At 45.3% G+C, this 12,910-nt stretch overlaps 1 protein-coding gene across 1 annotated transcript; it reads left to right on the top strand.

Moving 5' to 3' along the window:
- Positions 1 to 369: 369 nt before the first annotated feature.
- On the top strand, positions 370 to 12,906 carry LOC109473404 (the record flags this gene model as incomplete). Its single annotated transcript, XM_019773264.1, has 16 exons — positions 370 to 715; positions 2,583 to 2,737; positions 3,396 to 3,503; positions 3,782 to 3,875; positions 4,167 to 4,216; positions 4,330 to 4,411; positions 4,580 to 4,665; positions 4,975 to 5,169; positions 5,447 to 5,542; positions 6,013 to 6,185; positions 6,373 to 6,997; positions 9,278 to 9,376; positions 9,849 to 10,007; positions 10,563 to 10,648; positions 11,837 to 11,967; positions 12,431 to 12,906. Coding segments are annotated over exons 1-16 (2,961 nt in total), but the record flags the coding sequence as incomplete, so codon positions are not given.
- Between the last annotated feature and the right edge of the window lie 4 nt (positions 12,907 to 12,910).

Here is a 12,910-nt window from a genome sequence, read left to right on the forward strand (position 1 = left end):
GTGGGTCTGGCACCCAGGCTAGGTGAAGACCAGCAGAGGCGAGTACGCCAGCCAGAGAATGCCGCTAGCCCTGCCCAAAAGGCAGATATCCAGGCGTTAAAGATCACTTCCGATGCGGGTCGTCCTGATAAAGGCCTTACAATAGAAAGTGACGGATGGCATGTTCTCTCATCAAATATTCATCATCGAGCGACGTTTGACACGCCAGCGCCTTAGAACCGCAACAAAGACTTAGCAACCGTACAACATAGCAGGCAAGGGGGATGGAACCTGCGAAATGACGACAACTTATCTTATAGTTTTGTCTCAGAAGTCTAAGTTTATAGTCAGTTTAAAAGCATGAAATAGCAAGCTTAAGGGGAAAGGAACATGGAATCGGCACATTCTGTTGACGTGGACATCAGAAACGGCCAGGAGCCAAAAGTTAGACGCAGTATCGACATGAAAATCGACGTGGATTCCACTGTAACCGATGAACGATGTGACCAGGTACTTAGTGACGATGAAAAGCTGATGGAGGTTCAGACAGACACGTTAGAAGATGACCTGGGTGGTTCCTATGATGATGAGGAAAGTTCCGAGTCTGAGTTCTACACGGAGGAGGAGGAGGGGGAGTACCACAGTGATGTCTCCCTGGATGAAGATGAAGACCAGGAGCCACCTGAGCCAGGCATGACGCCAAGAATGGCGCTGAAGGGAGACACTGGCATAGAAGGTAGCCAGGGTTTACTTTATCTATTTCTGTATAAAACATTGGTTACTAGCTGTTAACTTTGGAAGATCAATGTTTTTATAGCTCCAAGAGTACGATGTTTCTTGTTCGACAACTTGCTACGAAATGTACTGTTAGCTTCAATACGTCTGGGTGTGTATAGGGGAGGGAGGGGCTGGTATCGAACTATATGTATATCAAAATGATATATGAATCCCTGCATAATCGGTAGCAAGATTCATAGGATACGTGTAAACTAGAAGACTTTTACTATCTGCTGAAATAGCTAAAAGAGCCTTTTTAGATAAAGCGTCTTAACCTTCATAGGATTTTACTCAATGCGTTTGGTCTCCGACGTTCTAGAGCGAACTACAGCGTGGGTTAACGTTTGCGAACAGTCATTTTCACATAGAGCCTTCTTCATTTATCTGCCAAATCTAGTCGCCAAGGCACGAAAACACGCAGACTAGCTCCGAAGGCCTTTTGATATTTCGAAATTTTGTATGTTTGTGCACGGTGGTTTGTGGTCTTGTTCTTATAACGCGCGATCCATAAGGCGCGACTGGAGGGTATTTGCCCACTCGTGATAAAAGTATTGCCCGCCATGTTGGACGGTTAAACCTGCAAGTAGATTCTTTATGTGTTTTTACACTCACATTATTTAGATGACAATGTATAGCTTCGGCTTGTGCCAAGTCATTGTGTGAGCGCGATAGGTATGACGGGAAATACAGAGGACAACCGTCTGCGGGTGAAATGCATCACGCGGTAAGTCCCGAGCGTTTTGACTTTTGTGGAGTTACCAGCGGTCACTGTGTACAGTATGGCACTGGGTAACCTGTGTCCCTCAAGACCGATACAAAGTATTGATGTCTCCGTCCATACTTAATTGGTATCTACGCTGTTGTTAAATCATAAACAACAATAGTGATTAAAAAGACATGAGATAACCAAAAGGTTGATCGTTGATGTACAAATGAAGCTTACTGAAAAACGTGTTCTCGGGGGCCATATTTTTAAGAAATAAGTCAGCGGCGGTCGAATCCTTTCCCCCTCTTTTTTCCAATGTACAAAAGACTTTTAAGTTCTTCCCTTCAAGCTTCAAAGAACCAGTACCCCCATTTCGTGCAAGATTTTCTCTACAATGGATCTTCGCCCTGAAACTCTGTCGGGACCAATTACCTGGTATAAAGTGATGGTGAATCAAAGACGACGTACGGCATTAAGAGTCAGGGGCAGCTGATGTTCGCTCTGTAGTACAAACACCTGACCCAGATGCATATCACCATAATTTTCATAAACAGCGATATCGTTTCGAAGCGGTTCAGTCTGACCCCCGGGTGAGCACTGACATGGAGCCGGCAGATAAACAGCCCTGTGGCGAGGATGAAATCTGCAGCGGTCGGTACATGTTTTACTCCTCAGGCGACTACGTCGTACGACAGGATTACGACAGTCGTGAGAAAATTGGGGACTTTTCTGGGACAGTCATTGATATGTCATACACAATTTGGCTTTGCATAAATTCTGTCATGTCTCGTATAGTTATTAATCTATCATTGTTACTTCAACCCAAGAGTGAGGAAGTGCTCTTTTTGGCTTATTTTTTACCAGCATCCGTCTGTCTGTCTGTCTGTGAGTGTGTGTAACGTTATCTGTAAATATACAATGCAGCGTTGCCAAATATCCTTAGGTACTAAGTACTGTAACGTAGTGCTACTATTCAATTCAATTCAATTTATTTAATTCAACGACATGTGTCAGAGACTGGATCGGGGTCGCCAATTCGTGAGTATGCATATGTAAGGAGATGTAATCTGCCATCTATGTTCTTGCCCTTTTTTTCATCAATTATTGTGTTGTTGTTTAGATGTACCAGGTAAACAAGAGTACATTGACGCATGTAAACATCTGGGTGTGGTTCCGGTCTGGTCGTTTGTCCGGATGATGCGGGTTCACCGACTCCGGATCCGGCACCGCAGTCTCGGACCCCTGGGAACGAGGGCGATCTGCGTTCCTATCGCGGTAGGTGTTTAGGTACTCTCCAAGCAGAGGTTTGGTTTTGGCTTATTTTTGGCGTGTTTTTAGCCTTTTTTAACGGGGTTTCTTTTTTTTGCACTGGAGTTGGCGTAAGAATAATTCCAGTGCAAAAAAGAAACCCCAATAAAAAGCCTAAAAACACGCCAAAAATAAGCCAGAACCCAAACCTCTGCTTGGAGAGTAGATGTTTGGGACGTTTGAATCTGCACGTGTTTTGGATGATGATTTTAAGTTAAATATGCTCTGGTCTCTTAGTGTCACTGACGAAAGCTAGTGGATGCTACCTGAAACATCTGACCGTTTCCAAAATCATATCCAGTTGCTTGAGTAACTGCTTTTTGGCGTATCTTATTACCTGGATGTCTAACCTTCACCGATGTTTGATGTTTTGGTTTGCAGCATGTAGCAGGTGCGCAATGTGCATGTAGAATAATTTTATCCTTCAATAGTTTCAATATCTCAAAATGCACATAAATATTAACTGTACTTCAGTACCTTTGTTGTTATCAATATTGTGAGAAGTACTCTCCGTAGTGGGAAATGCACAAAGTAATTGTGTGCTCTGCATACTTGTGTGCAGAGTAGAGCTCGGAAAAAGTTAACCTATGCTGAAACAAACCTGTACATGTATTACCTCTGCCAGCTGAGTCCGTATATCACGGCTCTGGACCTGGAGGATAACGGGATGGGAGCAGAGGGAGTCTGGCACGTCAGCGACATGCTGAAGTTCAACCAACTCATCACAACAGTGGTGAGTACTGAGTACACACACACACCAACTCATCACAACAGTGGTGAGTACCCACACACACACCAACTCATCACAACAGTGGTGAGTACCCACACACACACCAACTCATCACAACAGTGGTGAGCTAAGCTCCTTGCTGTAATCTATACTTTCAACAACAGCACTTTTATTTGCTGTGCATTTAGTACCTTAAAAGTCACCATCATCTGATCAATGTTTAAGAAAGACTCTTTGTCTGTTGCCTTACCGTCTGTCTGTCTGTTTGTTGGTTTCCGTAGAATCTATCGTATAACAACCTGGGCCCAGAAGGCGCCCTCGCCATGGCGGATATGCTGGTCGAGAACAAAGTCATCACGTCTATAAACCTGTCAGGTACGCATCATAAAAATAAACAGATTAGCTTCTATCCGTGAATAGTTTCTTCGTGTTGGTGAGTCACGGAGTAAAAGTGTTTATTCACAAGCGACGTTTTGGTGACCGTGCTGCAGTGCAATTTGAACATTTGCAGTCAGACTTGCCCTGAGGAAGGTGACAGACGGTCATTGAAACGTCGGCTGTTAATAAAACACTTGGCTGTGTAAAATGAGCTTCTAGGAGGACATCTGACAGAGATTACTCCACCCATACAGCGAGACTGATATAATGCTTTGTTACTTTTTTCAGGCAATCATTTCGGGGAGTCGGATGGGGTACATTTTGCAAGGGTGTTGAAGGTAATCGTTATTGTTGTTGTGTACAAACTCTGTTGATTTCGAGTATAAGTTGATCAGGCAGATTAGCTTACAATGAATACTCTTTGTCAAGTTGGTTTTTGTTTTATTTCCAGGACAATACGTCTCTACGAGAGCTGATACTGAAAGAAAACGAATTTAGAGAGAACGGAGCGAGACTGATAGGAAAGGGTTTGGGTGAGTTGAACTGTCTACAAATTTGATATTCTTCATGAACCGATTACAAAATTCCTTGTTTGGGTCTAAGGTACCTGCCTGGCAGTCTGCAGCACGTGATATTACATGTAACTGTTATCTCCTGTTAGAGGGAATGTACGCTGATTTCTCATGACCCTTTCCTTACAGTTCTCAACAGCACCTTACGGCGGCTGGACCTGAGCTGGAACCACATCCGGAACAAAGGTGCCCTGGCCATCTGCACGGCCATGAAGGTCAGTATGTGGGGAGGGGGGCAGAACACACTGACTGAACAAGAGCTCATTCGATAGCAAAATTACGTAAAATCTGCAATATCTTTAATCATTTCACCTAAGAATCTTGTACCTTTCACTGCACGAAATCGGCTATTTAAGCAGTCTTAAAGCATGCTTAAAGGTCCCTTTTTGGCACTCTTTAAGCAAATTTAAGCAATCTTTACGCTGAAGTGCTTACGTTTCAAGCGAAGTTCAACATGTCTTTAGCTAGCTATGAAGGTAACAATCAGTTGTATGTTAAAACATCTATTTCGATGACCTTGGCAGAAAAACGAGGGTCTGCGTGACCTTGACGTGTCGTGGAACGGGTTCAGTGACGCAGGCGCAATCGCCATGGCGGCGACCCTGAAGGTCAACGTGACCCTGGCTGACCTGGACCTGACCAATAACAGAATAGGTCCGACGGGTGTCCGGGCGATGGCCAACGCGCTACTGGTCAACCAGACGCTGACCACACTCAGAGTAAGTCATCAGTAAAGGGGCTAGTAGAATCAGACAAAATCAAAATCTGTTAATCTTTTCTTGACTTATCATGCTCAATAATCAGCAAACGGTGACATAAAAGGCATGGACTCAAAAGTACAGAAAATGTGTTTCAGGGTGGCGACTGAGGAAGGTTATTCTTGAGAAGAAAGTTACCTACATGCCTGTCCTTGGTGCTGAACACTATCCACGCTAGAATTTTTAAAGTCTGATTTCATAGGAGTTAATTTTAATCCATGTCTGTGTTCCATCCAAGATGGGGAAGAACAACGTGCCCTACGAGGAAGGCACCATTCTGCTCAAAGCCATCAAGAAGAACAAGAACTCAGCCATGTCCGAACTGGACCTCACGGTAGGTAGTCTTTCCATGGGAAATCTTCAAGTGGGAACAATGTGAATATGCCTGTCCATGATACTTCTGTGTGCATTCTATGAATTGATACCCGACTTCGGCTGCTCTTAATATAAATTTTGGCACTTAAATATCCTTTATGTCATGTAGCTGCATTCAAAGTTGCAAAGGGTCGAACGTAACGTTATTCGCAAATCGCAGCTAGATAGCTGGATTAAAAATAAACTTCGACGTCTTGTTTGTTTGTTTATTTATTGTTTTACACTCACAAATAAAATAAGATATAACAATAAAAATTTAGTAGACGTGCATGAGAGGGCCGGAAATGTGGTGGTCTATCTTTGGCCTTCCCCAATACTACGTCGACAGTAAACGTTTGAGTTGAACACCCACCCAACAAATCATTGAACTTTCCCCAGCCCCTGCCCTGTGACTGTTCTATGTCCCTACGCCTGGTCTATCCCACCCAGTTGGACCTGACGGACAGGCTCCGCTCGGCCAGCCAGATGCTCTCGGTCTGGGCCCTCAGTGACGCCGCCGGCAGTCTGGGGTTAGCCCGGGGTTGGTACCGTGGCTGCGACCGGCGGTATTTTCTCCCGGAGGGGGATATTCCTGAGAAAATAAGACAAAGAATCAGAACCATGTTGCTGAAACATTATATTATCAGATGACGCTGTAAATTAAATGGACCTGAATATTAATATCCAAGCAGATGGAAGATCGTAATGTTTTCGGACGGCCGGATCTCGCTGATAGTCAGAAAACGTCAAAACCCGAATTTATTCCTGGAAATGATACAAGATACACTGAAAACTTACTGTTAATCTTAGCGCGGCACCGGCACGCCTTCGTGACAGCGGCTCGGTAGTTTACTCCCTGGAAGACGTAAACCAGCGGGTTGACGGCGGGGTTCAGATCGTACAGGAGGCGGAGGACGAAGTCCAGGCTGTCCGGCAGCGAGGCGGCACCGCGCGAGGCCGGCAGCGCCATCAGGCGGGCGAGCTGCAGGGGCAGGCGGGTCACCAGGAACACGCCCGACACCACCAGCACCATGCGGGTCACCCGGTTCCGCGCTTTGAAGACGCACGTGGTCTGGGCGGCCCCGCGCAGGTGGTCGTGCAGGCGCACGTAGTGTGGCGTCACCACGCACAGCGGCACGAGGAACGCCAGCACCAGGCCGTACGACTGCATGATGACGCCGAACGTCTGGACGTCCGTGCCGCTCGGGCTGGCGTAGACGCAGACTGGGGTAGAGTGCCGGGCAACCAGGTGGGAGAGAACGCCGCACGGGACGGACAGGACCAGCACCGCCAGCCACACCAGGCCGGAGTACATGGCGGCTCTCGGTACCGTGCGTCTGTGCATGTACTGGAACGGGTGGACCACCGACCGGTACCGCTGGACGCCCAGGATGGTCAGGAAGCACGAACTGCCGAACAGAGTCATGAACTGTACGTACTGCATGATCCGGCAGACCGTTAATCCCGGCGGAACCCAGATCCAGTCCGTGACCCGGAAGGACAGCCATACTGGTCCCATCAGGCAATGGATCCCGTCCGCCAAGGCCAAGTTAAAGATGTAGATGTTGGGCACCGTCTGCATTCTCTCATTCCTTTAAAAAGGGAATCACAGTTTCACTTAGATACAAATTACAAACATGTTTCTCGCTGATATAAAAATGGCATTCTCATGATGAAATCAAGTGGTTAGCAAATATGTGGCGTTTTTGTTGAATGTAGAAGATGCGATACAGAATTATGAGCATATCGAAATTTAAGATATGCATTATGTGCATGTTGTCTAAACACCAAGTAAAGAATGATATTGATACATGTATCAATGTTTTGACCTAAATTGTTGGTTATGTGTACATGTAAGTTATTTTTTAAACCGTCAAACGGCTTACACTTTACCGGCACTACCAGTATGTGTACATGAAACTCGGATTCATGCTGTACCCACCTAATGATGACGTACATCACAACTGCGTTGCCTAGCAACCCGGCGAAGTAAACAATGCTGCTGAGAGCCATCTCCGCTATGTCCATGTCAGACAGTGCCGGCCGGAAACCTGTGTCCGCTGGGGTGGTCAGGTTGAAGGTCGGCTGACCACTGGTGCTGGTGCTGGTCATTTCTGGGCAGGCTGTAGATATCCTTAAATCATAAAAAAAAACGAAGGCAACATAGATGTGGTGGCTGATATTACTACTCTCCAAGCAGAGGTTGATGGTGGAAGATCGTTTGCTTTTGCTTTACAGAGTTATACTTTAACTTCAAGATCCAGAATTGCCGAGAAATGTCAGAATAACTCAGCGTCCATACTTTTCTATGTTGTCATTAAGCGTCTGCCCATCAGAGGATTTTTTTCGCATATAAAGGACAAGGAGAAGCACGTCTTTGCGTAAAACCATACTGAAGACACACCGAGTCAGAAATCACCTACTAAACAACGGCGCTCAACAGCAAAGAAAACACGTCTTGAAGTGAAATGGTCCATATGAGACCACTTGACTGACTGACTGACTGACTACGAAGGCGGGATAACGATTTTCTCCATCAAACCTCTGCTCGAAGCATTCAAAACACAGCGGTGATAAAAGAAAATAGCAGAACGCAATCATGGGAAAATGGCATTCTCAAAACGCCTAACGTAGCAAGGCCTGCTTGGCAGGTACCACATTTGATTTTCTATTATTTCACATCATAACACTTGCCTCGATTAAAGATCTATTAAACAGTTATAAACTACCTACCCGATGTCGCTTGTGTTGGTACGTTCAACCTGTACCTGATGCCAGAATCTGCAGATGACCTGACACCCGCCGTGGACGGCGTCAAACCGCGAAAACAATGATGTTTCTCCTGGCGTAGCGTCAGGAAGGACGGCTGGAGTGTTAAACACACACACGGTGCCTAACAACCATGTAATAACGGAGATGGTAAAATCATCAAGGAAAGATTAGCAAACACATCTTTCCCTATACCCGTTTGTCGCCATGGATTAGCCGAGAACCTAGTTACGCAACAACTCGGTATTTTACACATGCACTTTGACAAATGATGTATCTTGCGTCAATGCCTACAAAAGTATTTCCATGAATACTCAATGCGCATTCATTATAGTCTGTTCGTGGCTTTTAGTGTCGCTAAAGGGCCGCTATTTGTCTATTAAATGTGCTGTGAAAAATCTCAGTGGAATAAGTAATGTTTGCATGACCCGGTCGCCAAGCCCGCAAATGAGTGATTTTACAACGACTTCTTCCGATGAATAGAATACGATTGCGGTCTAGTTTTATTGGGTAATGAAAACTAATGACAACAGTGAGATGTGTGTTCAGTTACATTATACATAGCGAATTGGATAAGGTCGAATCTTCCGTTGCTACGGCCGAAGACAACGGCACCTATACATAGTTACGCAAGTGTGTGTACTATAAGGGACCATTTCAACCTATTTTAAGATCCGGTAAAGAATATATATAAATCAGCTGCTTGTGATAGATTTGCCTTTTCTGGTATGTGTGGCAAAACGATGCCTATAAGAAAAGTAACAGAAGTGATGAATTGAAATAGTGTGTCCGCTATTAGACAAAGTTGTGCAGAATACATGTGTTCAGGCTCGAGGTCCAGTGTTTCTGACTTGCTTATTTTTGGGAGCGCATCATTCTGCAGATTCTAAAGACAAGGATTTCTGCCAATTGTAACTGTGCAGTTCCAATATCTCTTTTGTTCCAGGATGTTGCAGTCAGCCAGGACTTCCTGCGATTCCTGCGTAAGATCAACAAACTGAAGGGAAGGAATATGACCGCTGTCTACGGCTTTGTGCAAAGAAAGGTTGGCGAAACAATTAATTTGAACTCTATTAAGATGGCTTAAGATTTTATCATAACCTGTAAATGTATAAATGTCTCAGTTTGAGTTTCTGTACAGACAATATAGCAATTGTTGAACAAAAGCTACTCTAGGTCTCCAAGCAGAGGTTTCGGTTTTGGCAGAGTAAACAAAAGCTTCATCTTCGTTCACATGATAAATTAGTAGACATCTTTGTCATCTGTGTCGAAAGGAAGTCTAGCTATCGCTCTTTAGAAAAGCTCAATTCATTCCGAAGTATTTCATGATACCCCTGTTATCCTATACACCCCGTCTGTATCAGCCAAAATCTTGGAGAGGAGATAGGCGCCGCCAAGATTATAACCCTACAGAAACATCATGGCAAGTCCAGACATGCTGCTGGCTGTCATGGTGCCCCTACGACCGTTACGGTTATAGGACTTACATACATACATACTGTTACCCTGCCCCCCAGGTGATGAAGCAGGACTGGCAGCAGCCGCTGGAGGATCCCCGCCGGATCTTCCAAGACTACATCCTGCGGAACCACCTGCGGGTCTCAGACGTCTTCCGCCGATTCGACAAGAAACAGAACATGGTCATCACGGTCGACGAGTTCCGCGCCGGCATGAAGGTAACTTTAAAAAAAATCTTAAAACAAAAATCAGAAAATATTGATTTTAGATATGATTGCTACGCCCACCTTATGAGTAATGTTATTTCATTATTCTCTTAATAATATTGTTATGTTTACCGAAGAAAAACATTGTTTTTGCTCAGTTTCTTCTTCTTCTCCAAACAAATAAGGTCAATGACCTGAACCAGATGTCTGTCACCATGGTAACTAGTGTTGAATTACAACATGTTGCAATTTTATAGCAGGAGGGATTTAGACTTCTGTCACCACATATATAAATGTGTTTGAGTATATTAAGAATTAACAGAGCAGACCATATGCGAAAGTAAACATTATGCATTTGCTTTGCAAATATTTCCTTTCTAGTTGCATTCTTATCTCCTCGAAGCAACGTACTAGTAGTATAGCTCTGTAGGAGTACGAAGATAGTGACCATGTGTGCTTGGTTGAACGTGAGCAGTGGCGTAGCGCTATCCAAAACACTAGGGCTCGCGCATTACGATTAGAGCTGGACCTGTACTACCTTTACCTGAGATTGTCCTCCTCCCGCAGGAGTCTAACATCATCATGGAGCCGTGGCAGCTGGAGCGGCTCATCCAACAACTGGACTCTGACGGGGACGGGCTCATCGACTACAGGTCAGCTGGTTTAGTTGAACCAGTCGTTGTCTTGACTGTGACTGGACGTCCTTAAAACAGCCCCCAGTTTAACTTCGGTATTCCAGTTTGATGCCGGACTAATTCCCATATAGCAACCTTCTAGATGGGTTAATATTACTATCTTCACTGCACTGTGATTGGTCATCCGAAATGACGTCACCAATCAACCCCTTATAAGGCGCGCGCGCACTCCATTCTGCCCTTTCATTCGGAGACATCCGCAACCCCGAAGAAGCAAGGTGAGACCGACCCAGCAGTTGAGGCAGGAGGGTGGATGGGGGAAGCTTTAAGAGGAGAAGGCATTTCCCTTCATTTTTTCTGACCCACCCACCCACCCAGATCCAGTGAAACTGCTCACCTGCGGGGACTCGGTTCACACCGCGCGACTTCGGCACTGCCCCATAACTCATGCAGGATGATCCAATGACTGTGCAGTGTGGATAGTAACCAAATTGTAGGTAAAAATGATATAAGAAATACATAGCACCCATCGGGGACTGTAGCCAGAATTCTGTGAAGAATTCAGCAGAATTGGGTTAATCCCCAAGGGGTTTTCGATGGCTGCTACGTATATGTATTTCTTACATTATTATTACCTATAGTTGACGATATTAGCCCATCTAGATGTAAGGTTGCTGATATATGGGAATAAGTCCGGAATTAAACCGGAATTCCGGAATTAAACTGGAGGCTGTTGTAAGTTTGATATCTGCATATCTGCATCTCTCTGCAAAGATAGAGGTTAGGACAAAATTCACGATAGAATTGTGTTCTCTTTGAAATGCCATGGAAAAGAAGTATGACTGTGAAAAACTACTACAATGTAGTACAATGTGCGAAGTCTAGTTATATATAACACACGGCGTTAGAATTGGAAGAAATATCTAGTTTCATCTATTCTCTATTCAAAGACTTTTCAAGTCTTGTTGTCTGGTTACCCTTATGGTTGAAGTCTGGTACAAACATCAAGTCGGCCTAGAGCGTTTCCTGTCGCCATCTTTTTGATAAGCAGTGTGTTAACTTTGAAGTTCGTTTTGAAGTATATCATAAAGCGATTCTGAGGTCGTGGATAAAAGGGAGACTTTTGAAGACCTCAGAGGAAGTCTTAATTTGTAAACATCTTGGAATGACAAGAAGCCGAATGTCTTTGCCCTGTTTTGTCGGCAGTGATCTGCTGGAGGGACAGCGGAAGCTGGTGCACAAGGAGCGGCGGCAGCTCAAGCGCAAACTCACCAAGAAGAAAATCAAAGTGGACGAGAAGAAACAAGTGCTGGAACAGATGGACGTGGCGCTTCGGGGTGAGTTCATCTGGCAATAAGACTGAGCGCTGTGTCGTTCAGGGTTACTTTGCAACTAGTAATTTAATGTTATAAAAATATGTCAGGATGACTAAGTCGATATTTGTATTCAATTGACAGACAGACAGACAGACCGGACAACTAACTAGCCAACGAACCAACGAAAAGGTCATAAAGTAACTAGAAAGGTAACATTTGCAAAGGATAATGCTTACCTTCGCATATGGTCTGCTCTGTTGATTCTTACTTATTCAAATTCGTATATATGGTGTAAACCAACACTAGTTACCATGGTGACAGACATCTGGTTCAAGTCATTGACCTTATTTGTTTGGAGAAGAAGAAGAAGACGAGGAAGAAGAAACAGAGCAAAAACAAAATGTTTTCCTTCTGCGAAGGTAAACAAAATTATGTATTTGATACTGTACGCTGTATACTGATATGATCATCTCTATTCCTCTAGCCAAACCACCAAAAGAGCCTGTCCCCCTTTGGAGAGCCGTCAGTAAGCTGGCCTTGCTGGCCACCCGGTCCAACTCGAGGGACTCCCGGCGCAGCAGCGTGCTACAGACGCCCAGACTTCCCTCGCTGACCGAGGGGCAGGCTGTCAGTACCGCTGTGAGTCGCTGGACGGCGCTGACGGCACGGCGGGCATCGCCGCGCACTACGTCGCAGCTATCACTGCGCACCACGTCACAGCTCTCGCCGCGCATTACCTCACAGTCCGTCCTCAAGGCCCCGGATGAACCCGAGACGACGGACCAGCCGATCCTGCCGGCACAGCCAGCTCCGAAGGCTTCGGGAATCATCGCCGTGGATCGGATGTCTCCGGTAAAACGATCGGCCGCTGACAGGCGTCTGTCGGCCGGTGGGCGGGCGACAAGAGTGACCACCCCGCTCACCATGATGTCAATATTAAGCAGAGAAATGGCCAACTCTCCAG

Source organism: Branchiostoma belcheri, unplaced genomic scaffold (genome assembly GCF_001625305.1).
Source record: "Branchiostoma belcheri isolate BF01 breed outbred unplaced genomic scaffold, Haploidv18h27 scaffold3, whole genome shotgun sequence".
Lineage (NCBI taxonomy): Eukaryota > Metazoa > Chordata > Leptocardii > Amphioxiformes > Branchiostomatidae > Branchiostoma > Branchiostoma belcheri.